Genomic DNA, 20,453 nt, shown 5'->3' with positions numbered 1-20,453 from the left:
ACCTTTGAAGTGCAACTTTGATGAACACGATCCATTCCAATTCTTGATTGCAGCTTGATCTTGAGGTATGGTATGAGTTCAAGGCCAAGGAATAAGTGTTGAAGATCAACTGTTTTTGTTGAAATTCAAACTTGAAAAGAGAAATGAAAATTCAAAATTCCTTTGGTGTGAGGTTGGGTATGGATTCCAGCAGAGTTTTAGGCGCCTTCAGGTTGATCATTGAATGAAGCAAGCATTCTATTTATAGATGAAATACAAGGCAAGCAAAGCAAAAACTTGTGTGCATGATCATTGGGTCTTCCATGCATGGGCCTGTACAGGCACATGTGAGGCCCAAAACCAATTGGAAATGAATGTTGAGCTCAAACCAGGTTGAATTGGACGTGTGATTTGAACGGTATTTGCTTGTGCATGAAGATTTCATGTGAAATGCATAAATGGTCACAAATGTTCCCCTCTTCGAAAGTCCCATATGGAAAATCCAAACATAGTAATGTGAGTAATGGTTGGAAAGGTCTTGATATAAGTAACAAAAGTTATGTTGAACAAAAATCCATTTGGAGTTTGGAAAACTATGAACACTGGCCATGAAGTTTGATGTACAAAACATACTTTTGAAAAAATTGTCAAAAGTAACCAATCTTCAAGCCCTTCTGTTTCAATGATGCAAGTCTCAAATGGAAACGCCTCCAACATAAAAGTTGTAGATATTTTCAATATGAGAAATTTGGACTTAAACTTTGCATAATTTGAATTTTTTATGAGAAAGTTATGGGCACTTGAAGTTGGACTTTTTCAAGATTCAATGGCTTTGGCCCAAAGTGACCTATAATGTTTTGTATTATCACATGTGTTTCTTTTAGGATTATGAAATTTTGTCCAAAATAACATTTGAAGTAGACATCTTAATATTTCCAGTTAAATTGGTATAACCTCAAAATCATAAAAAATGAAGGAGTTAGGTCCTTGGGAAGTTGACCCAAAATTAGGGTTTCAGTCAAAATCACCTATAATGTTTTGAAATTAATGATGACCTTACAAGTTTCAAATGAATTTTTGATTAACATGAAAGTTTTTCATATGGTTCTTAAGAACATTTTTTCTCTTGGGGTCATCTTCATTTGACAAACACATCAAAAGTTAGGTCTCAGTGGATTTCAATTTAGTCAGATGACTTGACTGGTCAACTTCTCAAGTCCAAACTTTAAATCTTAATGAATGAATGATTGAGGGGCCTCACATGGGCTCATATATGCATAAAATGATGAATTAAAGAACTTCCCTTGCTTGTATTTGATCATAGGTTGAGGTTGCTTCATGAGCAAGGCACAGTCAATGCACAGTTGAATTAGGGTTTCCTTGGGAAACAATCCTCAATCCCTTTGGTTTATATTGATAAAATTGGCAAACTGAGATACTTGGGAGACCTATATGATGATTGAGAGCTTTGGTAACCATTGTCATGCTTGCTTTCATCTTCATCTGGCCATTTCAATGAGCATAGGAGCCTCATAGGAGCAATGGATCACATGACTGCTTGAGCTTAAAAAAAAACAAGTTAGTGACATATTTTTGTGTTTTTGGTTAGTAAACAAAATAAGAAAAGCAATAATATACAATTCAAGCATGCTTGGTGGTCTCAAACCAACTCACACAAGTCCCAACCCAAGGGTTAAGGAGCCACACATGCTCTGATCCTTGAGGCAATGCAATGAGCAACGATATAATGCCATTAGGGATCTTAGGGTCAAAATTAGGGTCTTACAGTAATCACAGAAGAATGCATCTTACAGAAGCACAAAGCTCCCCCCTGAGATGTATAATCCTAAAAAGATAAAATCAGAATGAAATAACACTTTCTTGATTAACCTTTTTGAAGTACCAGCATGATCTTTAATCAGAGTCTGGTTTATCTTCAGAGGTTGGTCGATGTTGTTCAGAGCACTGGTTGGTTAACATCAATATTCTGATGAGCTTCACTTCAAAATCTTGTTTGAATTCTCTTGAAGAAGCTTCAGAGCTGGTTTTCTTCAAAATCTTGAATTCTTGTTCTCTTGAAATTCTCTTTCAGAGTTGGATTACCTTTGAATAATTAATCTCTTTTCAAAGGAACTTTCAGGACCTTGTTAAGAATTCTTCTTAAAAACTTGACTTCCAAGTCTGATTACTATGGAAGTTACACTTTCTCATAGCTTGATGCCAAAAATTTCAATTCTTCAAACCTTGATGCCAAGTGCTCAATGTTTCCAAGTTTAGAGAATCATTTGATTCTTAGTCATCAACACCAACATGAAATATTTGCAGACCCGGATGGTAGACCATTTCTTCAAAAACTAGCAACTTACATTCTGACCTTTGAAACTTTACAAGAGCTTCTGACTATTTAAACTTAACCATTATGGCATTTGAACTTAACCCTGCAAAGCAATTAACAAACTATTCTTCAAAGTAGTTGTTAGCAGAAACATTAAAACAATGTTTGGGTTCTTAGTTAGGAATTTAGGTATATCAAAATTAACTACGAATCTTCCCCTTAGATATGTTTCTCCCCTTTTGTCATCAATAAAAAAGACATAAACATTAAATAAGAATAAGGATAAGAAAGAAACAAACATTATTTTTCATTGATAAATGCCAAAAGGAAGAAACATACACTTAGCTTGAAAGACGGAAATACAAAGAAAAATAATATAAATGCAACAAGTACTTTAACAAACATAAAGGGCACACACACACACTTAGTTATAAATAATAATAAAAACATGTGCGAAGACTATTTTAAAACTAAGGGTTTTGTGAAGGAGGAGGAGGCGACGGAACAACTGGGTAGTCATCCGATAGATTTGAGGGATCTACCAATATATTAACATCATCTTTGAGAAATATATCCATGTAGTACGCCAAAACTTAAGGTGGATTGATCTTTGTGAAGATAGGATAGTTTTCCGACGGGATATTACTACCGCTGATTTCTTCTTTGGATGGAGAAGCGCTTTCAATGGTGACAGATTTAGGATGAGATTAAGAATAATCCAGTTGAAACTGTTATGGAATTTTTTGTTAAGGATCATCCATTGTTGAAGTTGAAGAAGGGGATGAACAGTTTCAGAGAGGGTGCTTGAAGGTTTGAAAGAAGAAAGTGTGGGAATAATATGTGCGTAGTGTGAAAATGTGAGTGAAGTGGGTTTAAATAAAAAAATTGCAATGATGACAAGGTAAAAATATGAAGACATGGGGGGAAGCGTAAGAGTTTTTAACCTAATTCCAAGAATTACGAAACCCAATACGTCACATCATTAATACGCATGCTCAGAAGTGAGACAACCGCCATCACCAAGAGCCACACACTATCAATAAACACGACAAACATTTAATACAATGACTGTTCAAAATCAAGAAGACAAATTGATAAGATTGCTTTTGATCAGAATCTTTCTAATTCATAAAACTTTCTCAATTCAGAAGGCTCGTGTTTAAGAGTTAACAAATAAATTCTCAGAATCTAATTTGGAGTTCTAAAGACTTAAACATTCTGAAATACATCTTTTCACTCTGGACATAAAGCCATAAATAAGTTTTTCAGAATGAAAACGAATCTATCTTCAGCAAGGGGTTTTGTAAAGATATCAGCCTATTGATGGTCTGTATCAATAAATGTTTAGGTAAAAAATACCCTTTTGTACATAGTCACATAAAAATGATGTTTAATTTCAATATGCTTAGCCCTAGAATGCAAGATAGGATTATTAGACAAATAGATAGCATAAGTATTATCACAAAGAATAGGAATGTTACTCGAATATTTGTTAATCTTTCAGCTGACTCTTCATCCAGAGTATCTAAGTGTTGCATCCAGAAGCTGCAATATATTCAACTTCGGTTGTTGAAAGCACAATTGTTGATTGTCTCTTACTAGACCATGAGATCAGATTGTCTCCCAGAAATTGACAACTTCCAAAAGTACATTTTATTTCTATTCTGTCTCTAGCATAGTCAGCATCACAATAGCCTATTAATTTATATTCACTTAATTTTCTATAAAACAAATCAAGGTTAGTAGTACCTTCCAGATACCTGAAGATTCTCTTAACAACAGTTAAGTGAGTTTCCATAGGATCTGATTAGAAGCGAGCACATAAGCAGACACTGAATAAAATATCAGATCTAGAAGCAGTTAGATAAAGGAGAGAGCCTATCATATCTATGAATAACTTTTAATTACCTTACTTCTTACCTCTTCTTTCTGCAGAATACATGTAGGATGCATTAGAGTCTTTGCTTGCTTGCATTCTGACAAGTTAAACTTCATCAGAAGTTTCCTTGTATATTTGCTCTGATGAATGTACGTTCCTTCTGAATGTTGATCAATTTGGATTCCTAGAAAGAACTTGAGTTCTCCCATCAGACTCATTTCAAATTCTGCTTGCATTGACTTAGCAAAATCCTTGCATAGTGTAGCATTAGCAGAACCAAAAATAATATCATCAACATAAATTTGCAAACCAGGATATCATTCTTAAAGGTTTTGCAAAAGAGAGTTGTGTCCATTTTCCCTCTGGTAAAATCATTTTCCAAAAGGAAGTTACTTAGTCTATCATACCAAGCTCTGGGAGCTTGTTTCATACCATATAACGACTTTTTCAGTTTAAAAACAAAGTCAGGATTTTGAGAGCTTTCAAAATTAAGAGGTTGGTGCACATATACTTCTTCAGAAATATATTCATTTAAGAATGCACTCTTAACATCCATCTGATAAAGGATGATGTCATGATTGACTGCCAATGAAATTAGAAGATTAATAAACCCTAATCTGGCAGCTGGAGAAAAGGTTTTTGTATAGTATATACCTTTTTGCTGACTATAACCTTGTGTTACCAGTCAAGCTTTGTTTATGAAACTTCTCCCTTCTCATCGAGCTTGTTTCTGAAAACCCATCTGGTTCCAATAACATGGAAATCTTTTGGTTTCTAAACGAGATCCCAAATGTCGTTTCTGGTGAATTGATTTAATTCCTCTTGCATAGCCAGAACCCATTCATTGTCCTAAAGAGCTTCATCAATAGATGTGGATTCTATCAGAGATATCAATCCTATAAGAGTCTCTTTAAAAGGTTTAAATAAAGATCTAGTTCTGACTGAAGCATTTTTATATCCCATAATCAATTCTTTAGAATGATAAGTTCTTGGTCTACTCTTCTTTTAATGAGTTGGACCAACGACAGCTTCTGATTGAGTTGCTTCAGTTTCCTTAGCTTTTCCTTCTAAGTTTTTTCACCAGAGTCATTATTCTTGGATTTTGAAAGATTGATCTTCAAATCTGCAAATTTCTCAACTAACTTTGACTTTTCAGGGTCAAGCTTATCATTGAATCTAACATGAATTGATTCTTCAGTAATTCGTGTTTCAGTGTTAAAGATTTTTTAGCCTTTAGAGCATTCATAATATCCTAACAATAAACACTTTTATGCTTTAGAGTCAAACTTGCTAAGATTCTATTTAGTGTTCAACATAAAACGCTCGCGTCCGAAAGGATGAAAGTAAGAAATGTTGGGCTTTCTGTTCTTCCACAATTCATAAGGAGTCTTACCCAGAATATGTCTCATAGAAATCATGTTATGAGTATAACATGCTGGTTAACTGCTTCTGCCTAGAAATGCTTAGCCATGTCAGTTTCTTGGATCATGGTGCGAGCCATTTCTTGCAAAATCCTATTCTTCCTTTCCACAACCCCATTTTTTTGTGGAGTTCTAGGATAGGAGAAATCATGGGAAATGCCATTTGCATCAAAAATATTTTCAAAATGTTTATTTTCGAATTCGCCACCATGATCACTTCTGACTCTGACTATTTTGCAGTTCATTTCTGTTTGCACTAGTGAGTAGAAAGTAGAGAACACATAATGTGACTCATCCTTGTGTTTCAAGAACTTTACCCATGTCCATCGACTATAGTAATCAACAATGACCAATCCACACTTCTTTCCATTGATAGAGGCAGTTTTCACTGGTCCAAACAAATCAATGTGCAGAAGTTTTAACGATCTAGAAGTAGAAACAATAGTTTTTTCTTTGAAAGATGTTTTAGAAAAAATGCCTTTCTGATATGCTTCACAAAGAGCATTTGAAGCGAACTTCAGGTTGGGTAAGCCTCTGACTAATCCAAGCTTATTTAGCTGAGAAATCCTTCTCATGCTAACATGGCCCAAATGTATGTGCCATACCCATTGCTCCTCATTAACAGACATTAGATATTTTACATTTTGATCCTCAATATCAAAAAGTCTGATTTGTAAATGTTGTCCTTTCTCTTCCCGTTAAAAAGAACTGTACCATCTTTCTGACTAACAACCTTACATGACTTTTGATTAAAAATGATATCATAGCCATTTTCACTAAGTTTACTAATATACAAAAGGTTATGCATCAAACCATCAACTAAAACAACATTAGTAATAGAAGAAAGTTTATTATTACCAATAGTTCCGAAGCCAATGATCTTTCCTTTCTGGTTTCCTCCGAAACCAATGAAGCCTCCAGGCTTAAGTTCCAAATCTTGGAACATAGACCTTCTTCCCGACATATGTCACGAGCATCCATTGTCAAGGTACCAAAACTGGTGTTTCAGCTGAGCTGCTAAGGATGTCTGCAACATAAATTATTTTATCCTTAAGTACCCACTTTCTGGGTCCTCTCTTGTTAGTATTCCCAGAGTTTCTTACAACTTTGGGTCTTTGTGCAGAAGGATAATCGTGGGGGAATTTATGCATGATACTTAGGTTTCAAAATTGAGTTCTTACCCTTTGTATGTTTCTGTGTCTGTGCAAAAATATTAAGCTCAATGACAGCAAGCACGAAATACTCATAGAGAGGTTTTGGTTTAACCTTCTGACTTTCGTCAGGTTTTATAGTTTTTGTACAACATAAACCTTTCTTGTCATTTCTGCTAACTCCATAGATCAAAGAAGCCATTTTTCTTCTATCTATGCTTTTATCCATAAATTACTGGAATGCTCTGTCTTATCTAATGACACAATCAGTACTAGAAGCTTTTGAGAATATTTCCTCCTCTAGTTTTGAAATTTTTCTTTTCAAAGCAGAGTTATTAATTTCTAAGGAAAATACTTTTTCATTTAGAGAGGAAATATTTTTCTCAAGCTCACTCCAAGTTCAGACGCAACTACTTGGACTTGCTTAAGGTCCTTGTATTTACTTTGAAGACTCTGGTACTTTTCCAGCAATTCAAAGAGATATGATTCAAGATCAGAATGAGATAGGTTAGAAAATACCTCTTTAGAATCAGAGTTAGATTCTGATTCTAACAATGCCTTGTCTTTTGGTTTTTCAAAACTTTATGGAATAATTGTTGTTGCCATCAATGCAACGTTGGCTTGTTCCTCATCAAAATCTTTTTCTTTTTCTGATTCTGAGTCGTCCCATGTAGCCATCAACCCCTTCATGCCTTTAGAAGCATTCTTCTTAGGCCTTCTATCCTTTTTCAGCTTATGACAATAATTTTTGTAGTGGCTTGGCTCCTTGCACTCAAAGTAGATAACGTCGTTTTTAAAACCTTGTTTCTTTTGTCCAGACGAAGAATCAAAACAAACAACAATCCTTTTGACTCCTCTGAATTTCCCTTGTCCATTGTGCATGTGCTTCCAGAGTCTATTGACTCTCTTTAAAATAAGATATAACTCATCATTATCTTCTGAGTCTTCATCAGAACCTTCTAATTCTTCCTCAGCTTGATAAGCTTTTGTCTTCTTAGGCTTAGACTTTAAAGCAACAAATTTACCTCGTTTCTAAGGTTCATCTTCCTCGAGCTCAATCTCGTAACTTCTTAAAGAGCTTACAAGTTCTTCAAGACTTATACGGTTAAGATCCTTTGCCAGCTTTAAAGCAATTACCATAAATCTCCATTTTTTAGGAAGACTTCTGATAATCTTCTTGACGTGGTCAGTTGTAGAGTATCCTTTGGCCAGAACTTTTAGTCATGTAACTAGCATCTGAAACCTTTAGAACATAGTCTCAATTGTTTCATCATCCTCCATTCTAAATGCCCCGTATTAAGGGATTAAGGCCAAGGCCTTTGTCTCCTTTACTTGAGCATTTCCCTCATGAGTCGTCCTCAGAGAGTCGAAAATAGATTTGGCAAAATCTCTTGTTTGTTATCTTCTTATACTCGGTATAAGAGATAACATTTAGCAATATAGTTCTGGCCTTATGATGATTTTTGAAATCTTTCTTTTGTTGATCAATCATATCACTTCTTGTTATATTATTTCCTTCACATTAACTGGGTCAACATAGCCATTAACTACAAGATCCTAGAGATCAACATCGTAACCAAGAAAGAAACTTTCTATTCCATCTTTCCAATAATCCAATTTCTCACCATCAAAGATTGGTGGTTTTGCACTGTAGTGATCTCTCTCATTGTTGTTAACAATGTTAGCAGCGGCCATTATTTCTCACACAAACTAGATCGATACTAAACACGATGAGGTGTTGATAAATCTTTTATCACAATCAAAACTGGAGCTCTGATGCCAATTGAAGGTGTGAAAAACACAAGAAAGTGGGGGTTTGAATTAGGTTTTACAAAACCAAAAGATTTTACCAAAACAAGAACACCACTAAAAAGTTAATAGCAAAGAAATAAAAACACAAGTATTTTTTATTCTGGTTTGCTTGAAACTTAAAGCTACTCAAATCCACCCGCCAAGGTGATTTTGCCTTATACACAAGGACTTAATCCACTATAATCAACTGATTACAATAATCACAAAGAATAACCTTCTTTGTCTTCTCAAGAATCCGACTATACCCTAGTCTCCTTAAGGATTCACAAAGAGTAACCTTCTTTGTCTTCTCAAGGATCTGACTATACCCTAGCCTTCTTAAGGATTCACAAAGAATAACCTTCTTTGTCTTTTCAAGGATCCGATTATACCCTAGTATGCTTAAGGAATCAAACAAAAAGTTTGAATAATATTTTATGTATTACAAGATGCTTATGTACAACCAGATTTTACACAAATGATAAACAATTACTCAAAGAAAACTGTGTACAAAAGTTGATAGCTTTTCACAAAGAAACAAAGTTGTCAAAATTGTTGTAGCACCAGATTTTTCTTCAAGTCTCCAAGTCTCACTTATATAGCATAAGAAGAAGACCGTTGGAGGGGAAAATGGGGAAAGATCATAGAGCGGTTATCCATTGTTGGATGGTGAAAGGAGTGATATTGTGCACTGTCTTTCGCCCACAAAATCAATGACATGTGTGATGTATAGTACTGTCCTTGCCTATGATATCAGGTAGTGGAGAGGGTATTTGATTTGTACTATGTACTATTTGATCACGTGCCCATTTGATCTTATCCTCAAGTTTATTGGCTTCTGATGAAAGTTGATGAAGCATGAAATGAATAAACATAAAGTTGGATTCAGATACTTCAGTAACTTCGGTCAGAACGTTGACAACGTCAGTAGTCTGGCTTGAGATCTTAAGTATCTTTAGAATCTACATTCAGAACCTTGATAACCTCAACGTTTGTCTTGAGATATTCAGAATCTTCAGCTAAGTAACACAACTTCAAAAGCTTGCCATTCTTCATAAGTTTAGTGATCAGAGTCACGTCCAAAAGCATAGGCTGAGAGAATGTTGCAATAGCAACATAACATCTCCTCAGAAGCTTCTCAGGAGTGAATCAGCACAGAAGCAGAAAGAACATTGCAGTAGCAACATTGAACATCTTTCAAAACTTTTTATGACTACCACATAAGCGGAATTGAAACTCATTGTTCAGAAAGTGATGACGTTGCACATCATATACTCAGAATCAGAACTGGATGTTAAAGCAACACAATAATAAACCATTAGGGTACCAAAATTATTCTCACACAAATACATATTATTATCATCAAAACTCAAGGTATAGATGCATAACCCAATCTTGTTCTAACATAAGTCCCTCAGGCAAGAAGCCATATAACTTACGTATATTGCCCTGATGGGCGACAAGGATCTTCATTATGAAGTCCAACAATGAGATGTTGCCCTGAGGGGCTCTAAGGATCTTCTCTATAAAGTCCAAAAATGAGTTGTTGCCTTGAAGGGCAGTAAGTATCTTCTCTATGAAGTTCAATAATTATATTTTTCCATGAGGGACATAAAGGATCTTTACTATAAAGTCCAATAATTGACCGCCTCATAGGGCGACAAGGATCCCACTTAAGGATCCATCGATAGCCTCATGGGGCAGTAAGAATCCCACTTAAGGGTCCATCAATTGATCGTCTCATGGGGCAAAAAGTACCCTACTTAAGGATCAAGTTATTGATCGCGTCAGGCTGACACGGGCGGCCGTGTCAGCTCTCTGCCTTGTTATTTCCTTCGTGACACGCCCCAAGTGACCTGACACGGCCGTGTCAGGCTGACACGGGCGGCCGTGTCAGGATGACACGAGCGGCCGTGTCAGGCCACTATTTTGGGCATTTCTTGTACTTTCTTGCCTTCCTCCTCCTGACACGGCCCGTGTCAGGTGACACGGGTGGCTGTGTCATGCCTCATGAACTAGGAAATCTTCTTTTTTCGAACGCCAAAACTTTCCACTTTCTCGCATTGAGTCCGTTGGATCTTCTTCGTGGACCTGGAGGGCATAAACACGACAACCGAAACGTAAAATCACGAAAACATAAAATAAAATTGCCAATTAATAAAATTGCTTAAATAACTTATGAGAATGAAACTTAAATTTAAAGGTACCATAATGCGTACACGGTGTCTCAAAATCCTTGGTTTCTTGGCAGATAAGCAATGAAAACATAGTGAAAATGGTGACCGATCACGATGTAAGGATGTTGTTCAAGTGAAGTACCTTGCACCATATTTTCTCATGGCGAGTGTTCAAAGGTGTGAAGTTCTCAGTTACCTTACCTATCCTTTTGAATGTTGACTTATCCTTTATGGGCAAAGTATAATTGCTCTTCCTCTGATGATGCGAGATTTCACTGTTGGAATGTGCTCCTTGACATTGCGTTCCTTCTTTTTGGAGTTTCTTTCCTCGCCCTTTATGTAGCACTCATCTATGGCGACCACTTCTGCCAACGACAATGCTGGCTTATGGGAGATGGATTCGTTGAAGTGTCTCGCCTTAAGTCCATTTTGTAACTCCCGCATAAAAATTTATTGGTTTGGTGGGATGACCTAATGGTAGACTCGCTAAAGAGGGCGAGATGATCCTTCAACGATTCTGAAGGACCCTGGCGTAATTTAAACATATTGGCGATGAACATTTTCCTATGACAGCTGACCCTAAACAGGTGAACCTACCTCTTTACCGGTTCATGTTAATAGTCGACAAAGGCACATGGAAAACCCATATACCGTATGAGTGCGACCTTCTTGAAGGTGTTGGATAATATTTTGCACTTCAAATATTCAGGGGCTCATATGATGGCCATCTGGGTATTCATGAAGGCAACGTGTTCGTATGGATCACCGCGACCATCAAACATGGCCAAGGAAGGATGTTTGAACCTTCAGAGACAAACATCCCTCCAATATATCGCATGAGAATGGTTAAGGGTCTAGAAATTCCATTTCCTCTGCGAGGTGGGGATCTTTTTGGCGCTGTCTGATATTGTGAATGTCGTCTTCCAATGTTTGGCTATGACGGAGTAATTGGTCCATGGAGCACGCATCTCTGCTAGGGCATCAACATCACTGTTACCGCTGGTGCCTTCTAGCGTAGGGGATGAAGCTCTCATATTGACCATAATTGAAGGTAGTTAGATGTAGGAGTGAAGGGTAACAAAGAGAAGGGTGACGGTGACAGGAGAAAGTGTGACATATGTTATATTTACCGGGGGGCACGGTGGACGCCATTGTATTAACCAAAAAGTGTAGGTATGTGTGTTCCCCCTACAAGGGCAGGGAGACTCAGAGACCTTATTAGGTTTATAATATGTTTTGGTGGTGAGGGTTTTCCCGCGGCAACGAGAAGCCCTGTATGGTGGTGCTTTAAGGTGATTTAGGGGACCTGCTCACGTGAGGTGGGAGGCATGTAGATGACCCAGTGATGCTTGGTGGCAAGCGTACACTCACCGGTGGTCGTGTGCTGAGACAACATTAAGTGTTATGCTCTTTAGGGTATTAGGAGTGTGTATTACTTGGGGTATGTCTTGCTCCTATTATGAACAAATATTTATAGAGGCTCTTGGACCTAGAGTTTCCTCGGAAAGGGTGATCGTCCAATTAGTCAATAGTGGTAAGTTGAATCCCTATTTCCAAGGGAGCCGTGGATCAGTAAATGACTTTGACTTTCTCTTTACTCCATAAATGTCTTATGCCACATTTCCCACGTAGGAGCAAGGGAAGACTACTAGGAGAGGTGATACATCCCTTAAGGTGACCTTTCATTGTCGCCTCCTCTAAGGCGGTCCAAGAGCATTGCCCTAGACGAAATGTTATGCAAATATAACACTACAACATCATATTATTATTATTTTTATCCAAACATCTAAAAAAATATTGTATGTGATATTATCTATAACATATCATATTATTATGTTTTAATCCAATAAAATGAAGGGACCAAACCCAAAGAAATATTCTCTCTGATCCTATTTATAAAAGAAATTTGATTTTTTAGATTCATTGACTAATTAATATATCTGATTTATTATACAATCAAGAAACTTAAAAAACAATTTTTTTTATAAATAAGACCGAAGATAATAGATAATAAGGGAACCAAAATTATAATTAAAATTATTTTTTATCCAAACATTTAAAAAAAATATTATATGTGATATTATCTAAAACATATCATATTATCACGTTTTTATTTAAACATCTGGAAGAAAAAAACTATTGTATATATATTATCTAAATTATCACGTTTTTATTCAAGCATTTGGAAGAAAAAAACTATCGTATATATATTATCTAAAATATACCATATTATTATTTTTTATACAAACATCTAGAAGAAAAAAATTGTACTCATATTATTTAAAATATATTATATTATTATTTTTATCCAAACATCTAGAAGAAAAAAATCCATTGTATGTGATATTATCTAAAATATATCATTATTATTATTTTATCCAAACATCTAGAAGAAAAAAACTATTATATTTTTATTATTAAAAATATATCATATTATCATACAAAAATATATTTTAGATTCATTAAATAAATGACGTATCTAGTCATTATAATATATCACATACATCGATTATTTAATGAATTGAGATTTTATTGTTATTGTTTATAATAGTGTCTAGAAGATACATATCATTATTTTACATTTAAATATATATAAGAAAAAAAACTAAAATTAATAAATTTTAAAATAAATCATCAATCAAATTTAATTGATATACATTTTCACTATAGAGAAAAAAAATATGTACTTACAGAGATTAAAGAGATTAAAGGTAGTGCAGTGTAAAATAATTTTACATTATCAACTAATCACCATCATATATTCTACCAAGTCACCCTAATATTTATAAGTTAATGATATAATATGACTGATTGATAAATTTTTATTAGACTGTCAATGCACTATCTTTAATCTTTTTCAATATATAATAATTTTATATTATATGATAAAAAATTAATAATCAATTATATCATTAAAATAATTTTAAAATTTAAGAATAATTTAGCGTAAATCAGTATTCTACCTTTTTTTTCATATTAGTTTTATCAATTTTAAAATAAAAAGACTAAAATTAAATTAAGCCAAAAGGTAAAGGATCTTGGCATGAAAGTTACATATTTTAATCAAGTGAGACAATATAGCACAAACATGGCAACTCTTTTGAAAATCCAACATTTTTTCTTAATCCATCTTGTCTCTCTCAAACAAACAAACATCTTGTCCGCGTCTCTAGGCGTCTATATTATTTTTCCAATAATAAATATTAATTAATTATTAATCTATTTCTGTATTTTTTATATATATAAGAAAAACAGTTTCTGTGCACCCATTACTTTATTTTATTCTTGAAATTAAAATAATAATATAAGTAAAATATTTTATTTCAACTCCAATTTTTATTTTTAAGAATCATTTCTCTCTCCCATTTTTCTCATTCTCTCTCCTCTCTCTTATCTTTCTCTTTCAGATTTCAATCTTCTCTCTCCAGAAAGGGGCAAAACCTAAAGACCGTTTGCACCCACCAAGTAAGTTTTCTCTCTCCTCTTCTCTCTCTCTCCTTTTCTCTCTCTCTCTCTCTCTTTCTCTCTCTCTCCCTCCTTTAAAATTTGAATTGATGGGTCCTTTTTTCTCCTTTTGAACCTCCTTATAAAAATATCTTTTTTCTGTAGATTTGTATCTATTCACCATTATAACCTAGATCTATTCTCAGATTTTGAAACCCTAAATGAAGATTTCAGATCTATTCTCCTTTTATGTGGATTCTTCTGTTTCGTTCTTAGGAAAATGTAGGGTTTGTAACGACATTCAGATCGAGGGTTTTCAATTTTGTGGCGATTAAATTGACCAAGTTCCGTTTTTAATTTACTAGGAAATGGTAATTTTAGTTTCTTCCGAGCTCGATCTATGAAGTTGACATTGATAAATTGATAAAATAATTTAAGTTTTGATTTTTTATTTAATTTTTGCTTGTGTTTTATGATTTTTCTCATTTTTCAATCTAATTTGTATGGGTTATGTGTTTCATTGATCTCTGTTCTGTTTATTTGTTTAGTCTTGTTTAGTTGATGGGGCTGAATAGTGTTGTTTAGTTAAGATTTTGACAATTGGCATTGAAAGGAGAAGAAAAAGGGTTTGTTTTGATTGAATTTTTATATGATTCATTGTTTTGTGTTGTTTGTAGTTGTCATGGATGATGATGTGCTGAATATGCCCAATTGGGGTTACTATGAACCCTTCAAGGGTGGGAATCTCGGTCTGAATCTGATGCCTGATATTAATGATCGGGAAACCAAACCGTTTTTTCCTGGTCGTGATCCAGCTATGTTAGTCGGTGCGAATGGAAGTTTTCACCCTCGTGACAGTGCTGTTGTTGAGCCTCCTGCTCAGTTGAACTATGTCAGGGATAATTGGATGAATCCGAGACATAGGTTTTATAATATGCAGCTTTCGAATCCAAGTTATGCTGCTGTTCTTCCTGAAACATCGCAGGGACTCTCCTTGCCGTTTATCCAACCACTGGTGGATGCATCAAGAAACGAGAATGGGGATGGGATTGAAGAATTAGCTGTTAAGAAGGAAGGTGGCAAGTCGAAGAAAAGGAAGTCGAAGGGTGCTCTTGCCGTTCCAAAAGCTAAAAAAGCCAAGAAGGCAAAGGAGAACGGCAATAATTCAGCTCAGGGTGTGAAGCCACCAAAGAAGACTGTGGCGCTTGAAATAAATGGAATTGAAATGGACATTTCTGGTCTACCTGTTCCTGTTTGTTCATGCACCGGGAGTCCTCAGCAGAGTTATCGGTGGGGCTGTGGAGGTTGGCAATCAGCTTGCTGTACCACAAATGTGTCAATCTATCCTTTGCCGATGAGCGTCAAAAGGCGTGGCGCAAGGATAGCTGGGCGGAAAATGAGCCAAGGAGCTTTCAAAAAGGTTCTAGAAAAGCTTGCAGCTGAAGGTTATAATTTTGCTAACCCTATTGATCTGAAGACTCATTGGGCGAGACATGGCACCAACAAGTTTGTCACTATCAGATAGATGCTGCTGCTGCTGGGTTTGAAAGTCAGTCTGTTTTGCCTGTGGATGCACCTGTGTGATTTTTCATACAGATGTTGAATTCTGGTCATGGTCATCCATAAATTTTCTGTTGTGGTGCGTCTATCTAAGTTTTGGATACTCAGTTTTTTTTCCATCTTCAGGTTATTTGACAATGATGACAGTCCATGTTTTATGGAGTTAAACATTTATGTAGATGATTTATCATTAGATAGACTATTATCGGATAATACTCATTCACATTTAATTTAAAATCATCGAAATTTTGAATTGACGTGATCGTTGTTTCAAATATGTTTCACCCTCTCTTAATGGTTTATCAATTATGTGCTAGCTTTGATTGTTTGATTTATAACCCTTTCTCTATAATTGTGTATGGTTGATGCAATTTATAAGTGGAGGTTCATTAGTTGTTTTATGAATGTTTTAGTTGGAGTTTTAGCAGAACATGGTTTAACCTTACAGTTTCTTTGTGAGGCTATAGGGATAAGAGTCTATCTTTGCAGGGATGGATCCAGAAATGAGTCATAAGGAAGGACTCGTATGATTGAATTGAGACCTTAGTGCCAACCATTGTGCTATTGTTAATCAATTCAGTGCCATGGTTCCTTGAGTTATCTAGTCACTTATTTGTTGTGTTTCTTCAGATTCAGTAGTACTTAATTACTGTCTTTGTAATATTCATGTTTAGGCCATGTTTCAGTTTTGAACATAGTGGCAATAATTAATGAAAAATGTCTTCTCTCTAATTCTAGTTGAGCTGCATATTGAATACAGAAAAGTAGAATATTTTCAAATTAAAGCAATAATCTCTTAACAATTGTAAAACGTTTACCTCTTAATTGTTCATGGTTTGATTAGCACCATAAATAGAAGATATGGAGACATGTTTATATCCCATCACTATAATGTCTTCGGTTAGAACTTGTGACACAAAGGGTTGACATCATTTGACCTAGGTAGTTTCTCTTTAATAAGGTGTTTTTTCACAACAAAAGGAAGTATTGAAGACGAAGAGGAAAAAAAACCAGTTTAGGTGTCTAACACATGAAAGCTCTGACTACATGGCAAGAAAAGAGTTTCGAATCAACAACTCAGACTCGCCATTCACAGAGTAAAAGAACGAAAACAAAAACTGGTTTGTTTCAATAAAATGATTTAAGCATTACTCCATGGATTTCATTATGCAAAACTCACCATTTTCTATCCAAATCGATAATTTCGACATCTTTATTAATAACTTCTTATTACCGTTATCTCTGATTATTTGACTTCTTTTTATTTGATCGAATTTGTAAAAATGACAAAAAAAAACTTTTATTTACAGAAATTATTTTTTGTAATTTCATGTAAAATAAAAAATAAAAAAAGATAAATGTGTAAAAAGACTTACGTCCTAATAAATAACAAGTTTTATTCAAAGATTAAGGGCATGTTTGGATCTCTTCTCCATTTTAGTTTTTAAAATATGTTTTACAAATCTATTTTATAAATTTGTTTTTAAGAAAATAAAATAAAAAGAATTCATTTGGTTATTCAATTTTTGAAAACTATTTTAAAAATTAAAAAGTGAAAAAATATGTTTGATAGTATAATTTGTAAAAACTATTTTTTTAAAATAGGACAATATAGCTGGTTTGATAATTATATTTTAAAAATCTGTTTTACTAAATAAAAATAATTGTGATATATTTTTTGAAAATATTAAAATTCAGCTAATATACATTTAAGTTCATTAAAATATTTTTAATAATTAACGATAAAATACACAATTCACTTAATGTATAAAAATTATATTTGAGTGTTGGTTTGAATATATATACACAATTCACTTAATGTATAAAAATATACTATTCACTTAATGAGGATTAATTAGAGAGAGAATAATTGAGTGAGAATTTTAATTTTCATTAACAATATATGAGGATTAACAATAGATTGAGAGTGAAATATTACAATTAAAAAATATTGCAAGTAATTACTATAATCCGATTGATGAAACCGTATTTTTTTCCATCTTATCTCAATTGAAAATTGAAAAGTAAAACTAAAAATTGAAAATCAAAACATATTTTGATAATTTCAGTTTTTTAGATTTTAAAACACTGAATTTTAAAAGTATTTTTAGAAATAATTTTCAGAAACAAATGTATCAAACAAGTTTTTTGTATTTCAATTTTTAAAAATCATAAAACTGTTTTTTAAAACTGTTTCAAACGGGCCCTAAGTATGTGTTTGTTTTGGTATCAATGTGCCATCTAACTTTTCATCCAAAGATTAAGTATGTGTTTGTTTGGTATCAATGTGCCATCCAACATTACTAGTTCTAACTTTACAAAATTAAAGAGTTTTGTTCACAACACTTATATAGTAATTTCAAACCTTATGAAAATATAGAAATGTCCTTCGTTACCCTCTAGATTAAAATTCGTTACTCTCTGGAGATTAAAATTCGGATGCACCACTACAAAATAAATCAGCTAATCTGTTTATAAAAAATTGTACCTCATCCAAGTTAAAAAATAGTTTCAATTTTGAAATTTAGATACATCATTTAGATTTTAGAATTCAAAAAACATCAGAAGAAAAAATGAATGTCACGTTATCTTGCATGGTAGTACTCTTCATGATCATAAGGACAAAATCATATGGAGTTACATATAATATCTATTTATAGCATTGATCATCATATATATAATATGGTTTTTCTTTATGTACTATAAACGTGTAATCCGAAGATTGAAATCTAGATTATTGTATGGTTGGTCCGGAAATTGAAATTCAGATTCATTCAATGTTGATTGAAATTGTCTTATTTTTCTCGTTGGGTGTAGTTATGGTGCACCATGATGATGTGATCAAACACCCTGATGATACGATTAAACCTAATGCATTTAAGGATGGTGATCCAGAATTACCCCAACAAGTTATTGTCCATGTTGATGTTCGAAAAGAAATTATCAATAAACACGAGTTTATACGTGAACATAATGCTTGAATGGGTTGCATGAATGCTGTCAAATTAGAGTTTGAGATTGTTATCAGGAGGTTAGATTTTGGTTCTGATAGAAGACAAGCATTTGTAACGGTGAGATGCGAAAGAAATGGCTAGTATAAAGACCATATCTGGAAGTTGAAACGCGGTGATACTGATACAAGAAAATATGGATGTCCTTTTAAGTTGCACATGTACCACAAGTCAAATAATACAAAGACATTTAATGTGATTTGTGGTGTACATAATCATGGTTTGGGTCACAAGTTAGTTGGTCATCCGATTGTATGTCGTCTGAATGCTAAAGAAAATACGCTTGTTTTTCATATGACATTGAACACAGTTTAGTCCCAAAATATACTTGCAACTTTGAAAAGGAAAATATCTAAAAATGTCTTAAATATTAGGCAAGTATACAATATTCGCAATTAAAACAATAAGGCAATAAGAGGTCTAAGATCTGAAATACAATAATTACTGAAACTATTGGATGAAGTTCGTTATGTATCTACGTGCATAGGTGTGAGGATGGAAAAATTGTTCGAGATATATTTTGGGCTCATCATGATTCCAAGAAGTTGTTTAACAGATTTTCCGTTGTGCTGAAAATTGATTCAACATATAAGACAACAAACATATGTTTCCTCTTCTGGAAATTGTTGGTGTTACTTCGACATAGACGACTTATTCAATTGGCTTTGTGTTTTTGAAATGTGAAAGAGAGGATAATGAAAGTTGTTGAAAGACAAAGAAAGTATGCCACAAGTGATTGTCACGAAATGTGATACCGCACTGATGAATTCGGTTGCAAAAGTGTTTCCTACATCATATGTTTTACTATGTAGGTATCATACAATAAATAAATGTGAGAGGTAGACTGAAGTCTGCGGTAGGGACCAAACAAATCAAGCGTGAAGACGGAAAAATGGTCAAACCTAGTAAGATTTTGGAAAACATAATAGATGCTTGGAATGTTTTAATAAATTTTTCTACAAAGGAGTTATATGTCGAATCGGTCATACAATTCAGAAAGGTTTGTGAGAAATATCAAGATTTCTTGAAATATTTTGAAATCACTATATTAGACCAAGTGAAGGAGAAATTTGTTTGTGCATGGATTGATCAGGTTAAACACTTTGGAAACACTACAACTAATAGAGTTGAAGTTGCTAATGCTAGATTGAAGAATTGAATGAGAAATAGTAAATGGAATTTGTGTAAGGTTTGAGAATCCGTGGATCAAATGATTCAAAATCAATATAACAAGATACAAACATCATTTGGTTGCTACATCATAATATTAGAACATAAATTCAAAGACAATAATCTTTATTCATAGTTGGTTGGTAATATATCTCGAGTGAGATTGAAATTTATTTATCACGAAGTTGTGCGAGTAGAGAAAACAAGTCCAGATAGCTCAAAGTATGGTTGTACACTTAGAAGAATATACAATTTTGTGTTATGTTTTAACTTTGAAGTAGATGAAACTTAATAGACCCATACTTATGGATGAGGTACACAAACACACACACACACAAGGAAATGCTTCGGTTTTATGATGATGACGATGATGTGTCCATGGAGGGTGAATCAAATATATTTATTATGACAGAATGAGAGGTGATTCAAGAGATACTTTTGAAAGTTAATTATAAAATGAAATTGCACATCATATAGCAGGAGTGGAAGATAGCCTATTCAAAAACCATATATATGAAACCACTCGTGGATTGGG

General features: G+C 34.0%; 1 protein-coding gene across 2 annotated transcripts; it reads left to right on the top strand.

Moving 5' to 3' along the window:
- Positions 1-14,032: 14,032 nt before the first annotated feature.
- Positions 14,033-15,994, top strand: LOC127107508 (protein BASIC PENTACYSTEINE1). Of its 2 annotated transcripts, none has more exons than XM_051044784.1 (2): positions 14,033-14,198; positions 14,855-15,994. In XM_051044784.1, exon 2 carries the CDS (start codon positions 14,860-14,862, stop codon positions 15,700-15,702), a length of 843 nt encoding a protein of 280 aa, XP_050900741.1. In that variant the 5' UTR covers positions 14,033-14,198; positions 14,855-14,859; the 3' UTR covers positions 15,703-15,994. The 2 variants fall into 2 exon arrangements, with proteins under 2 accessions (XP_050900741.1, XP_050900742.1); XM_051044785.1 differs by lacking the exon at positions 14,033-14,198 and adding an exon at positions 14,223-14,548.
- The last annotated feature ends 4,459 nt before the right edge of the window (positions 15,995-20,453 follow it).

The sequence above is a fragment of the Lathyrus oleraceus genome, chromosome 7 (assembly GCF_024323335.1).
Source record: "Lathyrus oleraceus cultivar Zhongwan6 chromosome 7, CAAS_Psat_ZW6_1.0, whole genome shotgun sequence".
Lineage (NCBI taxonomy): Eukaryota > Viridiplantae > Streptophyta > Magnoliopsida > Fabales > Fabaceae > Lathyrus > Lathyrus oleraceus.
Note: the sequence above shows the minus strand (reverse complement) of the source record. Positions and strands in the feature narration are given on the sequence as shown.